Below are 24,665 nucleotides of genomic sequence, written 5' to 3' on the forward strand. Positions count from 1 at the left end.
AATCTCCTCAAGATTCTTATTCCAAATATTATCAACTCTAAATGCCCTTATTGAACCGCTACATATTGTTTTGGCCTCTTACATACCCATTAATGCCGTTGATCTCATTTACTGACCTCCCTCAGGTTTCGCCTACCATCTCTACATGGAAGCCAGAAAATAGAATCAATCCCTTGCTGAGCCTGCAAGAAGCTATGGATATGCTGCAGTACCTCGCTGATCGTGGCAACATATTTGTTAGGGAGAGGTTTTGAGAAGTTTAGGGTGTCTAGGACCATCTTTCAGCGACTTTGCAAGTCCCTGAAACACGTATTCGATCTACATCTCGGGCCTCAGGAGTCTGGAGTACAAGAATCCCAGGCTGCCGAAGCCAACAACTCAGAGAGTTAGTTACCCGCAACGTTCCCTGGCAGCGAAATGCATGGGGACCAAGGGTAAATGCGTCAAGATATGCTGCCACTACATGAAGATCAGCCTTGGGGCACCTCTATGTGGAACAACAATGCAGTCTTGTGGTTTCCTATGGATCTTGCCAGCGATGGCCACACAGCGGGCAGCCTAGTAGCTGGCCTACCTCTGGAGGATTCATTTCATCAATATCAGTCACTCTTCGATGATCTAAATTTGACTTTGACTGGTTAGGACGTCGGAGACTTTGCTGAACTCCGAAGGCATGTGTTCTGGCTGAACCCCTAGTTTAAACCAGAGATCACTATTCGCTCGAGGTGCTCTACCGCTATGGGTCTTATATAGCTAGCAGTCGAGGCCAACTATACTGAGAACAGGGCTTTATTGTTCCCTTGCTTGAATTTGTGTTCCTTGCTACCGTGCTTGGCGCTCTCTGTTTCTATGACTGTTTCTCATCACCAGGTGGGTCGCTTGGTGGTGGAGCTGCTTGCAGGCCGTACAATGTTGCCTTTTTGGGTAATTCCTACCCCTGGTTTGGTTTCTACAGGCACCTCCAGCCCGCCATCAATAAACGGGTTTTAACTACTGACCTTTCTTTTAGGAAATTGAGCATCTCATGTTTAATCGAGGCTTCTTTATCACTATTAGGCCGATATGCTACCAGAGAAATTCGCCAACACAGTAGTCGCACCCAACAGAAATGTGACAGACACATCTCCAACGCCATCGGGCAGAATGTCAGTCGAAGATGCTGTCGTCACCTTTGACAGCCCGCAAGACCCCTATGATCCACGGAACTGGCCACTGAAGCGAAAGTTATACACTACTCTGCTCTATGGCCTTAGCACGATGGGCTCGACATTTTCCACGGCTTCATTCTCAACAGGAATCCACGAGATGATGAAGGAGTTCAAAATTTCGGAAGAGGTGGCAAGTCTAGGGACGAGCTTGATCTTGATGGGTTTCGCATTCGGACCCCTGATCTGGGCCCCCGTCAGTGAGCTTTACGGACGGAAGCTTCCTATGGCTGTGCCATATTTTGTAGCTGTCTGCTTTACCTTTGGCACTGCGGCTGCCAAGGATACGCAGACACTGCTCATCACACGGTTCTTTGCGGGCTTCTTTGGGAGTGCACCTTTGTGCATCACTGGTGGCGTGCTTGCGGATATGTTCTCACCACAACAACGGGGGCTCGCCTTAACTGGTTATGCCCTGGCTGTTATCGGTGGGCCCGTGTTGGGTAAGTGATATCCCTCTCCTTTTTAGCATGGCGATTTCTGATCACTTAATCTTTGATTTTAGGCCCCATTGTTGGTGGAGGTGTGATGTATGCTGGGTTGGGTTGGCGTTGGACGCAGCTCATCACCAGCATCATCATGGCCGTCATGGTTGTCCTTGACTTCTCCTTCATCAACGAATCTTACTCCCCTATTCTCCTTGTTCATAAGGCCCGCCGACTTCGTCTGGAGACCAGAAACTGGTCATACCACGCTCAGCATGAGGAGCGGGATGCTACATTCAGAGAAATGGTCACCAAATTCGTGACAAGGCCGATTCAGCTCTTGATGACGCCTATCTGCTTTTTCTCTGCTTTACATGCAAGTTTTGGTGCGTCACCATTCTGGAATGCGGGCTCATCCAGCCGATCGCAGAACCCATTAAAGACTGACTTGACTGAGATGTTTAGTTTACGGCATCGTCTATCTGAATCTTGGATCCTTCCCAAGAATCTTCCAGGGAGCCAGAGGGTGGAATGCTCTGATCGGCAGCCTCGCTTTTCTATGCCTTTTCATCGGCGCTTGCCTGGGCTCCCTTGTGAATACCGTCTGTTCAAGATGGTATGTGGCTCGCCTCAAGGCCAACAACGGCTGCGGAACTCCCGAACATCGTCTTCCTCCAATGATGATAGGCTCAGTTTTCCTCATGGCTGGTCTCTTCATGATTGGCAACACTGCCGATCCCGACTCCTTCCCCTGGATCGTGCCTATGATAGCCGCAACAATGATGGGTTTGGGTTTCTTTACCATCTTTCAATCAGTCATAAGCTATCAGATAGACACGTTTCCGCAGTATGCAGCGAGCGCTGTCGCTGCCAACACGTTTATGCGTAGCATGCTTGCCAGCATCTTTCCGCCTATAGTGCCAAAGATGTACTCAGCGCTGGGTATCAAGAATGCCTCTAACCTGACTGGCTATGTGGCATTGGCATTGCTTCCTATCCCATGGATATTCTTCTACTTTGGAGCAAGGATTCGAGCAAAGGGTAGATGGACCGCGAGGAGGACCTGATTGCAAGCATTGACAATGAGCAAGGTGAAAAGCATTGACAATTTGAAGATGGTTTTATTTTAATATTCAGTCAGTCTATAGAGTCTAACTACCAAGAAACAAAGCATACGTGAAAAGGTTCACCTCTACAAAGGCACAAAGGCAGCGTCAAAGAGCCGACCCCGGCGTAGAGAACATGAATATCTCTCAAGTAACTGCGATAGTTTAATTACTAAATGGACTTCGATAAAGCTACTAGTGTCAGTTAACATCGGCCTCGTTTACCTCGTATGGACCTGGGTTCTACCTGTGAAAGAGTAAGAAAAGAGAGAGCGATGTGTGAGTGGGCTTATCTACTCGGCCAATCGGTGTCTACCAAGATCTGCCCACTCATAACACGAGCATGACTCAGTGCAAAACGTGTCTAAGCTATCGTTATCATGCTCGTATAAAACTGCCTAATGTAGTTAGTATCCATCTCCACCACGGTCTCTTCAACCTCCTCCTGGGGCATCACCAACAGGGGTAGTCCAATCCTCATGCCTGCCGAGTTCTAGATGATGCATTACAAAACGGAGACATTTCATCCAGCAAGCGATAATGCATATGCCTCGAAAGCGAAACGTGGCCTCGAGAAAACGTAGCGGATGCGTTACTTGCCGGGCACGTCGCCTCAAGTGTGATGAGGCCAAACCACACTGTTCCAATGTAAGACCCCGTACTCTCTGTCTTGCGCCATTCACTCACATCAATCAGTGTACCCGGCTCCGGCTACAATGCGGGGGCTACGTTACTCGATTCAGGTTCAGAGACCAGACTGACTTGTTGAGGAACAAGCACCAGAGGAATGAAAGAGACAAGGCGTCTCCACAGACGGCAAACGAGGCGCCAGGGACCCCAAGACTCGGAGATGATCAAGGGCAGGCGTCGACCCATCCAACTCCTCCGCCAGACACTGGCCGGCTGTCGACTTCGCTACTCCCTTGCGCAGGCGAAATAGAGTCGTCTCCACAATCCATCGTGCCTGGAGACGATGCCCCGTCAATTGTCCAGGACATCGATCCAAATGAGAGTCATCAAACAGACCCTGAAGCTCAACAAAGAGTTGTCGACAACTCTGCAACCTCGCCTCCTCTTGCCGTGGAACCCTTTCTCAACCCCCCAGTCGCCTCAATTCGAGCCTCCCAAGACCATGGCCTCATCGACGCCACCACAAGTCCAGCATCCAGCCATGAAGCAGTGCCTGCTCTTGTCGAGACACAGCTCGAGAGGTTCCCTCTTGTTGACAGCCCCGAGCAGCAACGACCTGGCTCGACACCACACCCCGCTCGACTTGAAATCACGGGAATCGAAGCGATTTTCCCAATCATTCAAAACTCTCCGGCCTCGAGCGAGTGGACCGACCAACAGACCGACACAAGTTGGTGTGGGTTTCCAACCGTTGTCCAAGAGCCTGAACCGTCGTCAGTTGCACCACCAGGTCTGTTTGAAGCGGCAAAGTTCCCACAGGACATGATATACTATCATCATCTGTGTGACCCTTCATTATCGGGCCTCCTCTCTGTCCTTGGGGTTCGTGATGTCCTAGGCATCGGTGGGTTGGACAAGGGCTTCTTTCACGCCGCCCTGGCATTATCCGCCCTTCACATGTCCCAATCATCTTCTGTGTCCAAGGTGGTTGCCGACTGCGCTGCCCTACACGCGTTAGATCACTTTGTCGACGCTCTCGGTTACATGCGGTCAGCGCATTTGAGCGATGGTATTGCCACGATTGATGCGCCTGGTAGGGGCCAAAACACCATCGCATGGCTTGCCACTTTGCTTCTGCTTGCCAATTTTGAGCTCAACCGGGGGCAAATAAAGCTCTGGTACGTGCATAGCCATGCTGCTGTGACATATCTATCCCACAACGTCTCTCAAGTTGGCGAACTACCTGTTGGGAAGTCCATCATTCGCTCGTTCTCCCGCATTGCCGCTTACCTGGAAATCTTCGATCGATCATATACTGCTTGCCATAGCCTTGCAACTTCAAACGTATCAGCAATGCTCGGAACATCTCTGAGAACTTCGACGGACTCGTTTGATCGGCTACTCTACATCTTGCCTAGAGTGGGTGAGTTTGAAGAAGAATGCCGGACAAGTCCTCAACTTGATAGTCACTGGCGCGCGCAAGCACGAAGCCTTATCGATGAGCTGAAAGCATGGCGGCGGTCTCTGGCTGACCGTGATGTGCCGTCTGCAGATGAGGTAGATGCCGACCCATGGAAGTTGAGCGAAGATGGCTCGATATTGATCATTCGCCCCTTGACGCTGAGCCGCGCTGCCAACCCAGCCAAGGCTGCCACTAGCTTCATGCACTACCTGGTGTCACTGGTGAGGCTTGAAATGAAGTATTCACCTGGAGTGAGACGAAAGCTTCCGGAGAACGGACGCAAGCTTATTCTTGTTGCTTGTCGTCTCGCAGCTGGTGTGTCTAGCTCTGTCTGTGCCGCCAGCAACGCCTACGGTCACGGAATGGTTCCTGCATTAATGAACGCTTACTACTCGTCCGACGACCAAGCAGCAAAGGCGTGGATCAAAGACTGGATCTCTCAGTTTCCACGGGACAGAGAAGGGATATGGAATGTGCGCCATGCTCATAGGCTGCTTGAGTACATTGATCAAGAGTACAGCCAACGAGGGTCGAGGCTTGGCTGGGAAGTCATAAAAGTAAGAATGGTTGACCTGGAGGAGAATAGTATACCGCAGGACCACGATGACGGATCGGACCGTTTCTCGGTAGAGATCTACTCCCGTTGTGCACGTGGCTGGAGTATCGACTTTGTAGAAATCCCATGATGTATTCGTGAAATAAGACCAGAGATTTTTCTATGGTGGACTCATTAAGTCGCTTGTAAGTAACGATATAGATCACTTGGAATGTGTAGGGAATCATTATGTTGGTAGCTTCATCTTGACAACCATTCTGTATGGCATCAATGCTTTTGGGTTCTCCCACAGCATGGTTCCTTAGACGTCCCTATTGACGGATCAATCATGGGGGCAATTGGCTACCTGTGATGTTTGGCATCTGATACTCCCCACCTAAAGGACGTTGAAGTCAGTGACGTGATGACTATCGTAGAAAACGTCCTGTGCTATGTGTGGTTCCAGTGGTTGATTGCCACCTATGGAGCCGCAGAAAAAGCGCATCGTACCCAGATACCCAATCCGGCAATAAACACGATGGACCTGGGGTGTGAACTTCTGGGAGCCCTAGCCAAGTCGGGTTGTGGATTGCATAAAGCTCAATACTTCCCTCACGCTGCCACTCAACTACTGTGCGCCCAGTTCGAGATAAGACGACCTCTACATCGCCCACTTGATACATACTTTGCATTTTCGGAACAATAGCGACAATCATGAGCCCCAGCGCCATCGCAACTCCCCCAGAGGCTTCAGCCCTGGCTTCTCAGCCGAAGCTTGGTGAGCTCAGCTCAAAGGGAATGTACAGAGACCTTGTTCCAGAATGTGAACAGGGTCCAGTTCCGGCTGCCGATGACCCTGTGAGATTCACGCAGAAGGCCACCACCGCTCATATGGTGAAGGTGCGCTGGACTGCAGAGAATGGCTGGGAAAATGCAGAGATGGTGCCCTACGGCAAGATTTCACTTGAACCCACCGCAAGCGTCCTGCATTATGCTACTGAGACCTTCGTAAGTTTCATATCCCAGCCAAGGTTTCTCTTTCGGATGTTCGAAGCTTGCTAACAAAGACCGTAGGAAGGCATGAAGGTGTACCGTGGCTACGACAACAAGCTCCGCCTATTCCGACCTCAGCTCAACTGTGCCCGCATGCTCAGGTCTAACGCTAGAGTGGCCCTTCCATCATTCAGCCCCCAGGGACTTCTTGATGTCATAACTAACTACGTGGCGACCGAGTGTCCCCGTTGGTTGCCAGAGCCTGGTACCAATCTCTACCTACGACCAGCTATGATTGGAAGTGGTGAGGCACTGGGAATCAGCGTCCCAGCTGAGGCACTCTTCTTTCTTTTCGCAGCCTTGTTCCCACAAGCTTCCAAGGCGCCGCACCCTGGGGTCAAGCTACTGGCTAGTAGTTCCGATATTATCCGCGCTTGGCCTGGAGGCTTTGGCAATGCCAAGGTGGGTGCTAGCTACGGACCAGCTATGGCGGCACATGGCAGGGCTCGTGAGAAGGGATGCGGTCAGACCCTCTGGCTCTTCGGACCCGAGAAGTACGTGACAGAGGCGGGGGCGAGCAACTTCTTTGTCATCTGGAAAAGAAAAGACACACAACAGCTGGAACTAGTTACAAGTTCCCTCGATACCGGAGTCATTCTTCCCGGTGTAACTCGACAGAGTGTCTTGGAAATCGCCAGGGAGAGGCTGGCGAAGGACACTGCATCCCAATGGTCTGACCTCGAGCCGCTGGAGGTTGTCGAGCGACCTTTGACTATGGATGAGATCGCGGAGGCTCACTCTGACGGCCGTCTTGTTGAATGTTTTGTCAGTGGAACTGCAGTAAGTTTGCACCCCAACGCTCGAGAGTGATTCTCAGCCGGACTGACACTTTGCAGATGTTCATAACTCCGGTTTCATGCATTCGGTACGATGACGCAGACGTGTCTTTCCCTATGACGGTTACAAGCGCCGGCACAAAGACTCCTTTGTGCCAGTATTCCACAAAGATCAAGTCTTGGCTAGAAGACATCATTTATGGGCGTGTTGAACATGAATGGGGTCATGTCATTGAGGAGTAAGCACGTTCAGACGAGAGCTGGGTTCAGTGTAATATCAGAAACATTGCAAAGCTTTTATCAATTCCAATTAGAGTACTCTAAAATTGACGTCGCCAAGTGTATGAGTGGAATAAAATATCTAACATTAAGGATAATTTGGTTGGCCTGATATACAGACTATTTTGGACCAGGCTTGTGAACCCTATCAGTCAAGACGGTGAAGTCAGATATGGCTAATAAAAAGGTAGCATCATTTGATCTAGAGAGATGAAAAATAGTCGCAGTTTAGTGACTATCAATGCATTCCCACAGGACATTGACGAATAATGATGACTCTTCTTGTTATTCGGCTGCCTACCTACCCTACACATGAAAGGGGGCGGACAACTGGCACACCAAATGAACCAAGCACCACAAGGCATCCTCATCCATCGTGAATTCGTCTTGATATCTCTTGGAGCTTTTCATTTATAATGGTCTAAGAATAGCCGAACAGTGTCTAAGTGAACCCGATTTCTTCGAGCATCTTTCAAGCTTATACTCCTCATGGCCATGTCCACCATCCAACCTTCAACCGGCCAAAACACCGCACAAACTACGCAACTGGACCAGAGCCTGCAGATTCGACAGAGAAATAGTTTACGATATGGTTCAAAGCAAGCTCAGCATGATTCTAGTTATAGTCAGTATAAAGACAGACATGTATGAGCTGAGGGACAGATGCGACATACCTTCATTGAATCGTTTGTTAAACCCCCAACATGCGGCAACAATGTCACACAGTCGTAGCCCAGTAGTCTAGGATTAACCTTTGGCCTTGAAAAAATTGTTAGATCATGTTCGCGCGACAGCGATTTGGGTGCTTACTCGTCATGGTGAACGTCCAGCCCTGCACCACCCACGATGCCTTCCTCAATGGCATCGCAGAGTGCCTCCTCGTCAATGCAGAGTCCCCTAGCGATGTTGATGATCCTGGCGCCCTTCTTCATCTCTGCAAACACCTCTTTACAGAGAAGATGGTGGGTTGCAGCTGAGTAGGGACATGACAGCAGAACACAATCGACGACTCGTGCGAGATTCAGTAGGTTATCATGAAGGATGATTGGAGGAAGGCCTGTAGCTGAGTTTCCTTCACTCTCAAGCCGACTGCGCAGGCTTGGCCTGTCTATAGAGTGAATCTTCATGCCCAACGTAGCTGCTTGCCTCGCAATGGTCTCCCCGATAGAGCCCATGCCAATAATGCCGAGGCTTTTCCCAAAAGGGTCCACAGCATTTCTGGCAGAGTCTCGTAAAGCCGGGAGAAACTGATCCTGGCGAAGCATCCGCTCATACCGGCTCAGGTTACGGAAAGCTGCCACAATGAGATAGATTCCCACTGCTGCCGTGGATTGACTCCCGCCTGTCGTGTTGAAAAACGTAATCCCTTTCTCACGAAGCTCATCGACCGCTTCGTCGTTGTAGCCATGGCCGAAATTGACAATTACTTTGAGGCTTGGGGGGAAATGCGCGAGACCCCGATGCGTCCAGCCGATCAACACCTTTTCGCAACCTTCTGGTAGATTGAGGCCAAGGCGCACGATGCCATCGACATTCTTGCAACTCCCAGAACGCAATGACTCGTGGAAGTCATCATTGGTCGGAAAATCGTAAGATTTGACGTTGAAATTGGTGGTGAAATTGGCCCAGGTTTCATCAGCAACTAGGCCAACGGGTGATCCGATAACGAGAATTGTTGGCTTTGCACTCATGTTGCTCAGAGTGATTGAATTGGGGGATCATGATAACAGAGACTGGCAAAGCCATTTGCCCCAGTATATACCCAGCCCAAAGCCGTTTGCAAGAGAGGTTCCTTCAACCGACTTGTCTCCATCCAAAGGCTCGTGATTGGCCCTCGTACAGAATGTCCAAATATGGCAATTTTTCGTTCTCCTCAGATCGCCGCTGATTGGAGGTGGAGTGTCTGACCAATGAGCGCGGCAGAAATGAGTCAGAAGCCATGATAAAAGGTGATGTGGGATGCTGGTGTTTTGACAATGCCGAAGGTATACAGAAGTTCTCGTTGTTAGGTATAGAACTTGGAGGTTCACTCTCGAATCAAGATGGACTACGTCAAATTCTGCGAAAGGTACTGCTTTGTTTCTCCCTTGGTTGACGTGAAGCATGCAGCTGACAGATAACCAGCGTCGATAAGCTTCAAGGTCGCTTCATCGACAGTAAGTTCAGTTGCTTGCCACCGAAGAACGAGTGAGAGGCTGACAGTAGCGAAATTACTCAGGACTCCGAGATGCAATCGAAATCCCTTCTGTATCTTCCGAGGCTGGCCGCAGGGCCGACACTATCAAGGTTTCCCCACCTAGCGAGATTCTGAAGGCCGCAGTTGCTGATTACGAGTTTAGATGGCCCACTGGATCATGGATCAGATGAAAGAACTGGGTGTTGCAGTACAGCTCAAGTCTCTGGGCAAAGAACCTGGAACAGACCTCGACTTGCCCCCGTTGATCCTTGGCCGATTCGGAAATGATCCCGATAAGCCCACAATCATGGTCTACAGCCATTACGATGTCCAGCCAGCCAGTCTGCAAGATGGGTGGGACCATGACCCATGGACTCTGACAGAGAGTAACGAGGTTCTGCACGGTAGAGGAACTTCCGATGACAAAGGGCCGCTGGTGAATTGGCTCAACATGCTGGAAGCCTTCCAAGACGCGAACCAAGAAGTCCCGGTGAACCTGGCGTTTTTCTTGGAGGGAATGGAGGAGAATGGCTCAGTTGGGTTCCGCGCTGCCCTTGAAGAGGAAGCAAGCCAGTTTCTTTCCGAAGTCGATGCCGTGTGCTTGACCGATGTGGCTTGGGCGAGCAAGAGGCAGCCAACGATTCCTCGAGGTCTTAGGGGAGTCCTGTTTTACAGGATCACCATCCGTGGCGCTCAAGAAGATGCTCACAGTGGCCTTTTTGGCGGCGCCATCTCGGAGCCAATGACTGATATGGTCAATATCATGAGCTCTCTCGTGGATCCCCAGGGCAAGTTGCTCGTTCCTGGCGTCTATGATGCTGTGCTCGAGGTTACGGACGAAGAGCGAGAATCTTATGAGAAGCTACCACTTACATCAGAAGCCTTGGATGGGGGCGTCGGGGGTAGACTCATTTATGCAACGAAAGCAGAAACAATAATTTCCAAGTAAGCCAGCGCGGCTCCTTGGCTTTCAAGATCGTCAAGATGGCTGACACATATGTAGATGGCGACAACCTTCTCTGAGCCTCCATCGCATAGAGAACTTGAAGCCCGGACCTGGAGCGACCACCTCGATCCCCGCTGCCCTGGTCGGGAAGTTTAGTATCAGGACAGTCCCCCACATGGAAGCCAGCGAAGTAGACGCGCTGGTCCAACAACACATTGAATCGAGATTCAAGCAGCTTCAGAGCAAGAACGAGCTTTATATTGACTGCGTTCATCAGAGCGACTGGTTCTACGAAGACGTCGACCATTGGAACTATCAAGCAGCGATCAAGGCCATAGAACGAACTTGGGGCGTTACTCCTCCAATCACCTGTGAGGGTGGCAGGTCTGTCTTAACTGAGTGCTGAGAAAAGCCATCTTGCTAACTGGCCATAGTATCCCAATCGCTTTGGACATGAAAAAGGTCTTGAAGAAAAACGTTCTCTTGCTCCCAGTAGGGAGGCCGACTGATGGCATCCATTCTGTGAACGGTACGTTGCCACTAACTACTATCACGCTGAATCTCACTAACACATTGATCGTGATCGCAGAAAAGCTGGACAAGATCAATTAGTACGTTCTCCAGTGAAAAGGCTCCCTCCAAGGTCCGAGAGCTAACAGTCGTGCACAGTCTTAATGCAATTAAGGTCTACGGCTCATATCTCGGGGAGATAGCTGCTAGATGGCACGAGAAGCGAGCTTGAGCTTGGAGAGGGAGTAGAGATGCTCTTATAGCCAGTGGAAAAGCGGCAGAAGCATCGTGCGCTGTATGTTGCAATATATCCGTCATCGTTCTACTGTATCTTTTGATCTCAAGCTCCTGTCATCGTTGGCACCACTGTGATATGCAATGTATGATTCGGTTCCAAAAATATCGATCTTCTTCTATCTCCCGAATGATATCTAAAAGAGGTCATGGGCCAGAGTAGCAACTGGTATAGATGTAAACGATGAAGGTCTGACTCTCTTAAAGGGTTACTCAATTGTCTTAAGAGATACTCTCATAAAGTCTTTGCATGCCTCTCATTCATAGTCTTACTCTTCTTAAGATGCTTTCTTAATAATCTTCGGAGTAGCAGGAGCTAAGATGTTTGCCCTAATCATGTTTTCTCTTCCATGCTACATACAGCCCGACGTCTTCAACAGTCTCACATCATGCCGTAATCCCAAGCACTTTCTCCAACAGGCGAATACAAGTTGGATGGTAAAACCTTTCATACTTGTGAAATACTTTGTTTGCAAACTCTTTATCCAGATTTTGCAAACATTCGAACCTGGAAACAATCAGTGTCACGTCGCCATGAGTGGGAACTATTCGACTTACAGCGGTCTGACAAACTTCATGCGCCCGGTCTCACCCAGAAAGACCTCAGTATCCTCGAACAGGCCTCGGTCACCGGCCTTCAAGCCGACTCGGAGATACCGTGACAGTACTTCGAAGTTTGTCGACTTTCTTAGGCCATACAGGGTGCCAAGAAGCTGGGAAGAGTCCAAAGTGATGGGTGTCGGCGAATCCAGAAGGGCATCCAGAAACACGTTCAGCTGGCCTGCGCCCCAGCCGTTGACATCGATAGCAGAGACCGAGGTAGCTGAGTCAGGAGTCATGTCGACCCACTCCTGCGCAAGACGGAGACATTCATCATACTCTAGAGAGTGGAAGTCGGGCTTCAGGGGCAAGCCAGGCTTGTGATACCATTCGTCCCAGTTGATGGAGTTAAGGGCTTCTGTCGCGGCAGCGTCCTGGGAGAAAAATTCCAAGAGTGTAGTCTTGAAGGTATCCGAGTCCAGAGTTGCTCGTGAGAATTTTCTGAAATACTGACACCAGTTAGTTTGACCCTGCGAGGTTGAGGGAAGGGGTTGGATGAACTTACGTGCGGGATAAAGGGCATCCACTTCTCGCGTCCAACCAACTTCTCCAAGAAGCACAGAAACGTATACCCCTTCTCATACGAGATCTTGGACATGACATCATCTGGCCGCTTGCCCTGAAGGTCCAAGACCAAGCTCGTCTCTGGGCTCTCACTGCCTCCATACGACTCGATGCCATAGACGAGCTCGTTCCAGCCGACGATGGCCTCAAATACGGCTGCTTTTTCGCCCTTGATTTGACGCAGGATCTCACGCTCGGTGTAAACAGTCCAACCTTCGTTGAGCCAGAAATGCTCCCAGGACGAGTTTGTCACTAGGTTGCCGCTAAAGTTGTGCGCAAACTCGTGCGCGACGACAGAGATGTTCTCCCGGTCACCAGAAATGACGGTGGCGCTGTAGAAGTTGAAGACGGGGTTTTCCATTCCGCCAAGGTGGAAGGATTTGGGGAGGATGACGAGGTTGTATAACGGCCAGGGGTTCGTGAAAATGAGGTTCTGTGTCAGGCAACTGCATTAGCCATCTCTGTTATACCAAGATCCAACCATTTTACCGTGATCTCACCTCGGCAGCATCAATAATTGCGTCAATGTCGGGTTGAAGCTCAGCCACAGCTGCTTCTAAGCTCGATGGCGCGGAGTACAGATAGCTCATCTTGCCAATCTTTGCTCCAGATAGGTTGCTGAGAAGGCGGTGTTAGCGGTGAGAACTGCTTTGAGCCTGGAAACTACCTACCCGCTAGCGATGGCAAACAGGTAGTTAGAGGTGGGAACATCTTGCTGAAACTTGTACTCCTTCGTCTCCGCCATGTTGGAAACAGGAGGAAAGAGAAGATCATGTTGAGGGATACCACTCGCAACAACTGGCAATGGGGAGGAGATGGTTATGTCAAACGTTGTTTTGACAGAAGGAGTGTCCTGACAAGGGAAAATGGAGCGTGCGTGGACGGGCTCTCCTTGAGAAACTGGAGACTGTAAGCTATGGCTTGTATGGTTATGATGTGAGGTGAACAAACACAAGAAGGGGTACAACTTGTCATCAGTCTGCTCGGGACTGAACCATTGGAGACCGGTGCATTGGTTGGTAGTCTCAAAGTGAATCTGTTGGGTCGTGAGTCGCCATCATGTATTTCACAATCTCCCCTCTAAGAGAACATACCTCGAGCTCAAAGGTCTCACCCTGAGTGTAGCTGCGACCCAGCTGCACAATAAGTGGACGACCGTTCTGATCTGTGCTTTGACCCAGCTGCCATTGGACTTGTTCCCCGTCCACACTTACCCTGAGGATGCTGAGGTAACTGGTGTCGAGAATGACAGTGTCCAGACCTTCAGCTTTGAGAGGCTCTAGGGTAGTGATTGCGCTTCCTGTTAAGATCTTTCGATCAAATTCGACTGCCAACTGCAACTTAGTATGCTTGGTGACCACGTGGTGGAAATTGGAGTTGGTGTTGACGTCGAGGGCGTGAGATTGACACATGGTGGAGGACAAGGAGGGTTCACAGGGTCGATGACTTGTCACTAAGTTTGGGTGAAAAGCAACCATGACTTCACAAGATATACCCAGACTCGCCTTGAATCGGAGCACGATTCTCTCATGAGGCAGCAATTACAAACTCAAAGACGTAAGCCAACGTTAATCAAAAATCGCCTGACTGAGTTAGCTCGATACCCCGCGTTCTCGTCGTTCCTTTTCACCGCTTGAGGAAATTCTCGACAAACTTTGAACCAGGCCCCCGGTGACAGGAGACACTAGCCGGCTCCAGTTTAGTTCATGCCGAGAGATAAGAACATAACTTATCTCTTATCGCCGAGGAATAGCAAGGGGCGCGAACGCCGCTAGTTCCAACAACCAGCAGAGATAATCGAGACGACGCGATCGCGTGGTTGAATCATGGGGTCGAGTACGAAGAGGCATCGACGATATAACAAGTGCTTCAGTCAACTTGAATTGACTGATCAAAAGCCAAGTCGATAGCCTCAGCCGGCTAGCAAACAGTTCCAGCTTCACGATTCTACACTGAGTTCCATCATGGAGCCGACCAAGACGGCAACCGTTGACAGCGTCAATGACAAAGTCTCTCCTGACGAAGGCGACGGAAGTCATTCAATCGCCATGCCGGGAGAGGTTCTTCTGACCGAGGAAGACTTGTTCATGCCTTTTCCCATCGATGAAACACTCGAGAGTCTGGAGGCGGGTCGCCGCATCCTCCGGACTCGCAGTGTCTTTGTGGGTGTCCTCCTAGGAGGAATCGTCAATGCAGCCAATGTTTATCTCGGTATGTTCATGAAACCGTGCAAGCCTAGACATAACCTTCTAACGTATTTTGTTCAACCCTTAGGCCTACGAATGGGCATAACCTTTCCCGCAAATCTCTTCGGCGCCATCGTTGGCTTTGCCGTCGTCAAGAGCTTGAGTAAAGCCTTCTCCGAGTCGATCCCAATTCTTGGAGGAGCCTTCGGACCGAAGGAGAATGCAATCATTCAGACAAGTGCCACAGCTGCTGGTGGCCTCAGCACTGTCTTTACCAGTGCTATCCCGGCTCTGTACCAGATGGACCTGCTGCACACCCCAACGGCAGATTATGGGAGAATTGTTCTCTTCACTCTTGGTCTTGCTTACGTAGGGTTCTTCTTTGCTACGCCGTGTAAGTCAAGGTCTTTGGCTGCTTCTACTACCTAGGTACTGACCCAATTGCACATAGTCAGAAGACTGTTCATCATTCAATTGTCCAGAGCTCTCAACCTTGTCTTCCCTACCGCTACTGCGACCGCCACAACGATTCAATCCATTCATATCGCAGCAGCCGGTGAAACCGCAGCGATGAAAAAGGTCAAGATGCTCGGTATTGCGTTTGTGGCAGCTCTGGTTCTAAGAGTCGCTTCCAACTTCGCCCCTGGCATTCTCTGGGACTGGCACGTCTTTACGTGGTTCTTCATCTGGGGTGGTCACAACAACTCAGCCATCTTTGTTGAGAACTGGGGTTGGTTTCTTGAATGGACACCTGCCATCATCGGCTCCGGCATGATGGTTGGCACCAACACAGCCGCGTCTATGTTTGCCGGCGCTGTCATCAGTTGGGGCATCATTGGACCTGTCCTAGTCCGTACTGGGGTGGCCAGCGGTGTCAAGATCATGGGCCCAGACTACACTGGTCCATGGGAGGAGTTTACGACTTACATGAGCATGAACCTGGAAGACCCTGTTAACAAGCCTAGTCCGCGGTACTGGCTTCTTTGGCCGTAAGTTCCCTACCATCACCTTCTCCTTCTATTATCATATTCTTATACTATTCTAGTGGAGTTCTCCTGATGGTGGCGGTTTCCATTGTCGAGGTCCTCTGTCAGTATCGACTCCTCTGTATTGCCGCCAAGGTCCTGGCCCACAGAGTATGCGCCTCCATCTGCTCAGCCTGTCGGGCCGTTGGCATCAAAGCCACGTGGGTCGAGCGCTGCTCCGAATCATATGACGATAGATCCGACGACACAACGGACGAGTCACAGGCTATTAAGCCATGGATGTGGATCAGCGGCCTGGTTCTATCGATCATTGTAACCTGCCTCAGCTGTGGCTTACAATGGGGAATGCCCTTGTCCATGACCATCGTTTCCATCATCATGGCAGTCATTCTGACTGTATTGGCCATTCTGAGCACCGGAATGACAGACATGACACCCCTTACAGCTATCGCAAAGTCTTCTCAGCTGGTCCTTGGAGGCATGACTCGTGGAGATAGTTGGACTCTGGCCAAGGCTCAGACTCTCAACTCCCTGGGCGGTGCCGTTGCGGCCGGTGTAGCGAACCAGGCAACCGATCTGACGGCCGATTTCAGAGTTGGGTTAGTGGTCATGATTGCGATTCTACAGAGTGGCGGGAGGCTAACCGTTTAACAGATTCCTTCTCAGAACGCCTCCTCGAGCACAGTGGATAGCCCAGCTGCTCGGAAGCGGCGTTGCCATCTTCCTCGCACCAGCCATTTTCCTGGTCTTTGCATCGGCCTATCCTTGCATCCTAGACATTACAGCCGAGACGTGTGCTTTCTCGGCCCCATCTGTATCCGCGTGGAGAGCAGCCACCATCGCAGCAACAAGCCCAACTCTCCCCATCCCCAAGTCATCTGGCATCTTTGCCATCTGCATCACAGTTGTTGGCTGCCTGGTAACTATTGTGAAGCACTTCTACCTGGTGAAGGAACGACAAAAGTACCGCCTCTACTTGCCAAACTTTATGACGCTTGGTCTGATGATGGTCATTCCGCAACCTTGCATCGGAACAGCCATGATGATTGGGGCTATCATCGCGTTGCTCTGGAAGAGGCTCCGACCGGCTAGTTACGAGGAGTATCTCTTTTCTGTTCTATCTGGTATGATCGCGGGCGAGGGCATTGGAGGTGTCATCAACGCGATTGTTGCCATCGCGGGCGTTCAAGCCGGCACCGGAATTGGCTGCCCTGCCGGAATGTGTTGATTGTAATATTTTGTATGTATGTATCTATGAGGGGCGAGATAGTGGTGGCATGTATTTCTTTCGTGGTATAACAAGTTCCTAACGGCGGGTGCCTGTCCGTCTGTCAAGGCATTTAACAATGACCTTTAACCTTTGTCTAGGACGCTATAAACCTCAAGAGGTAGCCTTAGGCTAGTCTAGTAGATAATCCCCCAAGTTTAATAAATGCTGGCCTGCTTAAACACAGGTATTATTGGACCAGTCCTCACATTCTAGCCTTAGGACCTGGGCCGATTGGGTTAATAGTCACTCAAGTTTCATATACGCGAGGATAGAGTACAGTCTATTAAAATCGCAAAAGCACCTCTACTAGCTAAACCCTTACTAATCGTCTAGATCAATTGTAGCCCACCCTTCTCCGAGCCCCCGTGCAGCCTTGGCCGCTTCTTCTGGGCCTTCAACTGCGTGACCTGGAAAGCCTGTCTCACGTGTTCAACACCAACAGCTTCTCTCTCAGTATCGTCAGTCGTAAAAAGCCCCTCGTGGACTTTGTTCACCGAAGACTTGGATCCTCCATCCTTCCGCTGCAGCTCGTTCTCCTGAATGGCCAGGGCCATCTCGGTCAACCTCTCTACCATGTCACATGCCAGGAAGCTGAGGATGTCCAGACAGTCGTGCTTGGGCTCGGTTTCGGCTATGACGCCTAGGCCAGACCATTCGCGGAATTTCTGTTTTTTGCGATAGCTGAAGGATGCCCGGCGGCGGGACTCGGCCCATCTCGTATACTCCTTTGCAGTCATCCTTCTTGTTATCCGGTCTGCGCGACGGAGCCTTTCGACAGTCGCCTGGTTAGATCCAGAAAGTAGACCCTCTGGCTCTTCAACCTCGGGCAGCTGCACGGAAAAGTAGGATTCGACGTCCCACGGCAGGGTCAGTTTTGGACGCTATTGGTTCTTTTTATCCTTTTGGACAGGGACTTCGAGGACCTCCGCCAGATCCTGGACTGCTGCGAGTTCCGCATCTCCCTTGTCACTTTCCGCTTTGCTCTTGAGGCGGAGCCTGTTCCATCGGAGAAGGTTCATGAGTCTTCCCAGCCTCACTTGGTCATGTCGGATCTGGAAGAATAGGTCTGCATTAGAGATGAAGCGCGCGCCGCGGCTGGATGCAAGTTCGTTGGCAGTGGTTAGCTGGTAGATATTTAGCAGGCGCCCATTGCAAGGAGGCAATACGTACCATTAAGACAACTTGGTCTCGAATGATTTCTTCAACTACAGCGATCGTCTCGACCGAGGGGTCCTGGGTTTCGCCGGCGATATACATCATCTGTTCAGGTAGTTAACATGTGCTAACAAGAAGGATGGATTGGGCAAATACCCGCTGAATCTCGGATTTGAACTTGGGTTCGTTCTTGGACATTGCGAAATGGTGACCGTGGGTGCTCAATTCAATCTCGGGGTCTTGAGGAGAGTTTTGCAGCAACAAATTGTTGCCGATTTATACCGGTGACGAGCTTTGTTGTCCATGATGCTCTGATTCACACTGTACCGCACCATGTAAATAGCTCATCTTTGGCACACATTCACAGTGCGCGCAGGGTAAGTGATGGACAAAAGGGCAGCGAGGAGGGGCTTTGACAAACTTGGGGATACCCGTACATTTCGTACAGGATGGCTCGGGAAGAAACAGGGGTCTCTTGCAGGGGATCCATGTCGCCCCACTTGAATTACAAAGAGTCAAAGAGCAGGCAACCACCTTGGAACATATCATCAATGACGTGGTGCGTGGCTTGCAGAAGATGGTGTGAGAATAGACCCTATCGATAGGTTCAAAGGATATCGCGTGAGCGAGCCGCCTCCAAAGAGAATACAGCACAATACAAGCCATCCATGTCGGTAGCCTAGTCCTCACAATCCGTAACATAATTAGTCTATATTCCGCTACTTTATAGTGAGCACAAGCCTCGACCAGAGCTGAGATAAATTCCCCAGCTCAACGAACTCGAGCCTTTCCAAACTCGATGTGCCCTTTAGGAGTTGGGTGTAGGCCTCATCCAAAATTGAAGTTGTACCGGGTATATTGCGTATAATTGTTAGCCGATTTCGATACCAGGTCATCAAAGTCAAGACAATATCACCGTCATCGCCGACGAGAGACTCCCCGAGATATATTTCGTCCGGGTTGAGTACGCGAAGGATGTACCGATGGCCATGGGGTGTAGTGTACGGTATCACCATAGTTTCGTGTTCAACGAGATCCATTGCACGCTGATACAGCTGTTTGGATGACAGATCCTCAAGAAGCTCTGTCTCTATGCTAATCACGCATCCATCAGCAAACAAAATTCAATGTACAGTTTTCGCAGATACCTACTCAGCATCCCGAATTGCGGACGTAAGAGGCCGAAGCTATTCTCAGTTATTTCTGGACCTGGGCTAACTATGGACAAGGCCATCAAGTGGGCAACTGACCCCCTGCAAGGGAATGCAGACATCGTGTCCATGTCGTTTGGGTTCCCAGAAGAACCCTATGTAGAGGGAAGACCAGTCGTAAGCAATGCTATCCACAGAGCAATGCATGATCGAGACGGCCGAATCCTTTTCTTCGCTGCTACAGCAAATGATGGAGCAAATCAGACAGAAATGTTCCCGGCTCGGCACCCCAACGTCATATCCATCCGAGCAACTGACCATAAAGGTGCTTTCCAGGAGTTTAACCCTGCCGCGAATTACTCTGGGGCACATGTCTTTGGCACACTGGGGACAGACGTTCCTGGAGCTGGGCTGAGCAAGCACGACGGGGAGGTTTATGAGACGGGCGTGTCAATGGCAACTCCCATAGCAGCTGGAATTGCGGCCATGGTATTGATGTATGTGTGCCTTGGTCATGGATCTTGGCAGTTCGGCCCAGAACTACTGATAGAGAAGCTCTGGAAACAGAACGGCATGGACTCAGTGCTCAGGAAACTGTCTCGACAAGTACGGAGAAGCATTACTACATTTACCCGCATGATTTCTTTAGGGAGGAGCACAGAGACACACAACGTAATGCTCTTATAATAGACGCACTAAGACTTTCTTAGTTATATAGAATGAATGCATGGCTATATGCAAAATCTGGACTGGGAACTACGTCAGCTGTTCTGTCGTGCTTGGTTTGATAGGCACAACTTTCGCAACCTACTTGACTGGTTACGCCTTCCTGCGCCCCACGATCTCTCTAACGCGCTTAACGAGTGATTGGATAACAGTACGCCACGTCGAATCTCAGCCTGACACATACAACAACCCCGCCCACCGTCATAGTCGTCCCTGGATTCCTCACAACTTCCCAGAGGACCGGACACTGAACTAGACGCTCACACTCCCGTTCCTGGACAATATGGCTCTCAGAACCTATCTCCTGGCTCCCAATTTCACTCTCGAGCTCGATGGCCCAATCCGTATCGGCAGCATCATCGCTGATCCGTTCCGCCCTACGAAGCCTCTCAGCTCTCCTGTGGAACCCCCGCTCACTGCTACGCACACCGACTTCGACTGTTCTTTCACCCGAGAGAGCAGCAAATCACTCAATGGTAGCGTCTGGGCGCAGTTCCTGCAAACTGCCAATGCCAAAGTCGGAGGTGGGGTGAGCAGGGCTGTGCTGTCCGAGTATACTATGGATAGCCTGGAGACGATGCGCCTAAAACAAGACCTATCAGACGAAGAGGCGGAATTGCGCGCTGGAGAGCCAAAGGTTAAGGCGGTTATAGAGTCCGGACTGTCTGGGACTGCACCTGTGTACATGATTACAGGGTTGAAGATTGCTAAAGGGTTTCGTCTCAACAAAAGCGCAACCTCCACGCGAGAAAGCAGCCTCGGCGCTGGCATCCCTATAACCGAAGAAGTGGGCGCAGGCGCGGATTTCAGCGCTTCAAGCTCTAAAAGTACCGGAGAATCTTTGCAGTCAGGCAGCGATATTATCTTTGCCTATCAGCTCCACGTCATCGCTCGAAAGGGGTGGTGGAAGAGGCGAGTTGAGGCAGACGTCTATGCTCCCAAAGCAGCTTTCCTGAATATCGACCAGCAGTCAGGAAAAGAGGCAGAAGTAGCAGCCGGGACCAGTACGGCTTTGGATCTGCTAGAGATCGCCGAGGAGAACGAAGATGACTCAGTGCAGACCCTGGAGGCGAAGGATGGCGATGAGGACTTTCTTTGCATTGCATTCAAAGAGGCTTAGGCTCTAGATACAACGAGATAATGAGGGTCAGGGGGCCTTTCATCAACTGGGATGCATCAACCTCCTTCACTGAGATTACGCCCTGCCAGTTCAGCGCGAATCTCCTGGCACTTTCATCTCACTGCAGTCGGTGTTTGAGCCAGTTCGGTTTACTTTGTTGCCGTAGGAACAATAAACACAGACATTAAATCCACAAGAATTATACTCTTTGTACTGTGGTCAATAAGGTCTTTTACATGAAAGAAAAGTACCACAAGTAATAACAAAGCAGTACAAAGTGAACGCCTTTTAATCACCCTCCGCCTTGCACAACGGCCCATCAGGTCGTTCAACAAAGACATCAGACCCAACACATGTTGGACAGTAAAACACATTGGATGGATCATACTTGCGCTTCGTCTTCAAATGAACGTCGTAGAATTCTCCATAAAAGGACGCCTTGAAATCAGGATCGTGGCGGTCCCCTTCATTCATATAAGTGCCAGTCTCAGGTGCGAGCTTCTTCAGCGCCGCACCCTTGACAAATGTTGTGTCGTAGTTGGCTCGGTTTCGCTCTGCGAGACTAGCAGTCTTTGAGATGCCAGTTCCAGAGATGAGAGCATAGTGCGATTTGCGCCAGGCCGGGTTCAGACCAGATGTGTTGTCCTTGGCGTCCTTGAAAACTTGTCCGCCAGAGACAAGCAGGATAACGTTTGAGTGGAACTCGTTAGGCTTTCCGCTGATGACTTCGACAGCATCGCGTACTCTGGTGTAGTCCTTCAAAGACTCGCGGTTGATCAGTCTCGAGGTCAAAATCGCAGTGTCTCCTGCGGGATCATGGAGTCCCGACTCAGCGTTGTAGAAGGACCAGTAATCGGTATAGCTTGCCCAACTCTCGTTGATGAAAAGCTTGTCCTCAAACTTGGACAGAGCTTTGCTCACAGGAGCCCAGGCCTTCTCAGCTTCATCTTTGCCAGTACCGATCGTCCAAAAGCCGTGAGAATAACCCGATGTCGCATTCCCAACAAAGACGGCAGGGAAATTACGAAACCAGAAACCATATCCCGAGAAGCCAGCGTCGTTGAGATCGGGAAGCATCTGCAGCAATACTGAAATAGCGTCCAGAAGGTCTGAATTGTTCTCCGTCTTTTCCAGGGGAGCAAGCTGCAGATGATGGGCGGTAACAACATCGATGTTGGGGTGAGCTTTGATGGTGCTACTGAGAGTAATTCCGTAGCCTGGCCCGCCTCCACGAAGGGCTCGGAAAAGGTCAGTATTTTCGCAGTGGTTGCAGGTAACGACTCTTCCATCAGCGAGCATGACCTCAGCCTCAAGGATCTGGTCAGCACCGAGACCATAATTCCTCGTTGCTGGCCCGTGGCCACCTCCAGATGCCCACCCTCCGATGGCGCCAGGTGAGACGGAGCCTCCACCGACAGCGATGACGTTGTTCTCTTTAGCGACTTTGTTGACATCGCGCCATTGGTAGACACCGTCGATTTTGATGGAGCTTCCCTTCCAGCCAGACCTAGTACACTTATTTTCCGAACTATACGTCTCTTGGAACTTGATGCCGTTCTTGAAGTCGTGCAGCCAAAGTTCAAGACCACCATACCCGTCAGACCGACCGAGAAGATCATGCCCTGTGCCAGAAATCACAAGGCGAATGTTGCGTCGGCGAGCATACAGAAGCGTAGAGCGGATCTGCGCACGACATGTAGCGTGGACGGCGTAAACTGGAAGCGAGCCGAGAGTGCATGTGGTGGGCTCTTGTCCAGCAGCGTAGTCGACTGGGGCACAGGTTATGTTGTAAGGATAAGGCCTACCAATGGGATGGGAGGTCTGAAAATCCTGGTCTGTCCACATCTTGTTCACATAGGCGCACTTGTCGAGGTCCTGGGTGTCGCCTGGATAACATGATTGTGCTACTGGCTCCGTCTTGATGAGAGTTCCGCCCACCAGACGATTGAACGATTTCCATTCGACATCCGACGGCCAGCAACTTTGACCAGGGACCTAGATTGAACACTCAGTAACGCATTCTCTCTTAGCTTGTGGTTGCACTCACGCATCTGCATCGAGGCGATTGGTCTTGGCCCCGAACGACAGTTGAAACGGTGACCAATATGACCAGCAAGGAACTGTAGAACATTCTCACAAAAGAGCTGACGGGGTTGCCTATGAGAACGTGGGGGAAAATGCTGGGGAGAAAGGCAAATTTATGCGACACAGATGCGGAGGCGTGTTTCAACTCATGCAAGGATCAACCCCTCATTGTCCAACGTAGGAATTGATGACCCGCCAAGGATCTCGATCGAGTATAAGGCGGCTTATCCTAATGCAGGGCGAAAATTCAATGCAAGAACCCATGTCCGTCAGAGAGCAGCATGTGCAGCCACCCTGTACGACCACAGTTTTGGCTCGAGATGTCTAGAGGTCGCTCAACCACGCCAGGGTTAGGAAAACAAGGCATGTGGGCGCGGGGATCGGTTAGAGATAACTCTAAGAGTGATAATAGAAATTAAATATCGCTAGATGGAAGTATTTAGGCAACGTATTCTTTGCTCTCATTCCAACCTCAAATTACAGGATTACTTTGGGTCGATCTTCTTTTTACCTTTCTTCCTTATCAGTCGCTAGTAACTGATGTTAACTCGCAAATCCCTCAGCCGAGGCTATATCGCACTGAGACGTAAGTGGTCACTATTACGATAAACTTTTAAGCTACGCCAACCCTACTACAATGTACTGTATTTCGTAGCGTACTGCATAATACAATACTCAACCAAACAAAGCCCACCAATCCACCAATGGCATCTTACCCTATCAGTCAGCCTGCATGAGCTATGGGGTGATTCCTTGGGTGTACCGCCCCTCAGTAATTTCCCTACAGTCACCGTCAGCAGAATCTTTCGACAACTTCAACCTGTCATCCCGTCCTCCCGGTAACCCGAATAACAGCCTCATCTGACGGGAAGAAGCATAGAAACCATGGCCGAGGCCATTGGAGTTGCCGGCTCTATCATCGGTATCGTTGCTTTCGGGATATCAAGCGGCTTTCCGACAGATGCAAGAGGATATACGGCGCCATTGTCATCTTGTTGAACGAAGCTGCTGAAGGTTCTGAGAATAAAAAAGTAAAAAGACAAGTATCGGCGGATGGCCTCGACCACTTGTCATTGAAGCTTAACAAGTTGGGTTTCCGGCGGAAACTCGCATGGCCATGGCTGGAACCACGGATCAAACGTTGCCAGCAGGAGCTGAGACAGGTGAAATCGGATCTTTTCCTCCATGTACAGATAACCAACCTGGCACAGTTTCAAATACAGTTCGTGCATCCTTTTCTTACGCTTCGGATGACATTGCAAGGAGCTTCTCTCATGCAGCTCTATGATGGGAAAACATGCTAATATCTGTGTCTCTCAAAACCACCCAACACGGGCTTCCGGATCGCTGGAAGAGGAGCAAGCTCTGAGAGAGCTAGCCCAGGAACTGCTGAGAAAGCGAGCAAACCACGCAAAGCAGCTCATG

The 24,665-nt window shown here is 50.4% G+C and overlaps 9 protein-coding genes across 9 annotated transcripts; 5 read left to right on the forward strand and 4 right to left on the reverse strand.

Annotated features, from left to right (window-relative positions):
* Positions 1 to 1,062: 1,062 nt before the first annotated feature.
* Positions 1,063 to 2,697, forward strand: NCS57_00930200 (MFS domain-containing protein; the record flags this gene model as incomplete). The annotated part of the gene is made up of 3 exons (XM_053059080.1): positions 1,063 to 1,648; positions 1,711 to 2,016; positions 2,096 to 2,697. The coding sequence occupies 3 exons, from the start codon at positions 1,063 to 1,065 to the stop codon at positions 2,695 to 2,697; spliced, it is 1,494 nt and encodes a 497-aa protein (XP_052911151.1).
* Positions 2,698 to 3,276: 579 nt separating this feature from the next.
* On the forward strand, positions 3,277 to 5,514 carry NCS57_00930300 (Zn(2)-C6 fungal-type domain-containing protein; the record flags this gene model as incomplete). The annotated part of the gene is made up of 2 exons (XM_053059081.1): positions 3,277 to 3,384; positions 3,433 to 5,514. The coding sequence occupies 2 exons, from the start codon at positions 3,277 to 3,279 to the stop codon at positions 5,512 to 5,514; spliced, it is 2,190 nt and encodes a 729-aa protein (XP_052911152.1).
* Positions 5,515 to 6,077: 563 nt separating this feature from the next.
* NCS57_00930400 (Branched-chain-amino-acid aminotransferase) lies at positions 6,078 to 7,435 on the forward strand (the record flags this gene model as incomplete). The annotated part of the gene is made up of 3 exons (XM_053059082.1): positions 6,078 to 6,371; positions 6,438 to 7,196; positions 7,253 to 7,435. 3 exons carry the CDS (start codon positions 6,078 to 6,080, stop codon positions 7,433 to 7,435), a joined length of 1,236 nt encoding a protein of 411 aa, XP_052911153.1.
* A 574-nt stretch (positions 7,436 to 8,009) lies between these two features.
* On the reverse strand, positions 8,010 to 9,162 carry NCS57_00930500 (uncharacterized protein; the record flags this gene model as incomplete). Its single annotated transcript, XM_053059083.1, has 3 exons — positions 8,010 to 8,087; positions 8,146 to 8,230; positions 8,282 to 9,162. The coding sequence occupies 3 exons, from the start codon at positions 9,160 to 9,162 to the stop codon at positions 8,010 to 8,012; spliced, it is 1,044 nt and encodes a 347-aa protein (XP_052911154.1).
* Positions 9,163 to 9,513: 351 nt separating this feature from the next.
* NCS57_00930600 (M20-dimer domain-containing protein) lies at positions 9,514 to 11,335 on the forward strand (the record flags this gene model as incomplete). The annotated part of the gene is made up of 8 exons (XM_053059084.1): positions 9,514 to 9,539; positions 9,596 to 9,627; positions 9,690 to 9,757; positions 9,811 to 10,592; positions 10,651 to 10,977; positions 11,028 to 11,122; positions 11,183 to 11,204; positions 11,263 to 11,335. The coding sequence occupies 8 exons, from the start codon at positions 9,514 to 9,516 to the stop codon at positions 11,333 to 11,335; spliced, it is 1,425 nt and encodes a 474-aa protein (XP_052911155.1).
* A 616-nt stretch (positions 11,336 to 11,951) lies between these two features.
* On the reverse strand, positions 11,952 to 13,973 carry NCS57_00930700 (Leuk-A4-hydro-C domain-containing protein; the record flags this gene model as incomplete). Its single annotated transcript, XM_053059085.1, has 6 exons — positions 11,952 to 12,446; positions 12,503 to 12,994; positions 13,062 to 13,179; positions 13,233 to 13,461; positions 13,513 to 13,597; positions 13,656 to 13,973. The coding sequence occupies 6 exons, from the start codon at positions 13,971 to 13,973 to the stop codon at positions 11,952 to 11,954; spliced, it is 1,737 nt and encodes a 578-aa protein (XP_052911156.1).
* Positions 13,974 to 14,525: 552 nt separating this feature from the next.
* On the forward strand, positions 14,526 to 16,961 carry NCS57_00930800 (uncharacterized protein; the record flags this gene model as incomplete). The annotated part of the gene is made up of 5 exons (XM_053059086.1): positions 14,526 to 14,772; positions 14,836 to 15,141; positions 15,199 to 15,736; positions 15,793 to 16,332; positions 16,388 to 16,961. The coding sequence occupies 5 exons, from the start codon at positions 14,526 to 14,528 to the stop codon at positions 16,959 to 16,961; spliced, it is 2,205 nt and encodes a 734-aa protein (XP_052911157.1).
* A 371-nt stretch (positions 16,962 to 17,332) lies between these two features.
* On the reverse strand, positions 17,333 to 18,356 carry NCS57_00930900 (uncharacterized protein; the record flags this gene model as incomplete). The annotated part of the gene is made up of 4 exons (XM_053059087.1): positions 17,333 to 17,833; positions 17,912 to 18,127; positions 18,174 to 18,263; positions 18,315 to 18,356. The coding sequence occupies 4 exons, from the start codon at positions 18,354 to 18,356 to the stop codon at positions 17,333 to 17,335; spliced, it is 849 nt and encodes a 282-aa protein (XP_052911158.1).
* A 3,087-nt stretch (positions 18,357 to 21,443) lies between these two features.
* NCS57_00931000 (FAD-binding PCMH-type domain-containing protein) lies at positions 21,444 to 23,286 on the reverse strand (the record flags this gene model as incomplete). Its single annotated transcript, XM_053059088.1, has 2 exons — positions 21,444 to 23,150; positions 23,203 to 23,286. The coding sequence occupies 2 exons, from the start codon at positions 23,284 to 23,286 to the stop codon at positions 21,444 to 21,446; spliced, it is 1,791 nt and encodes a 596-aa protein (XP_052911159.1).
* Between the last annotated feature and the right edge of the window lie 1,379 nt (positions 23,287 to 24,665).

This window comes from Fusarium keratoplasticum, chromosome 7 (assembly GCF_025433545.1).
Source record: "Fusarium keratoplasticum isolate Fu6.1 chromosome 7, whole genome shotgun sequence".
Classification (NCBI taxonomy): Eukaryota; Fungi; Ascomycota; class Sordariomycetes; order Hypocreales; family Nectriaceae; genus Fusarium; species Fusarium keratoplasticum.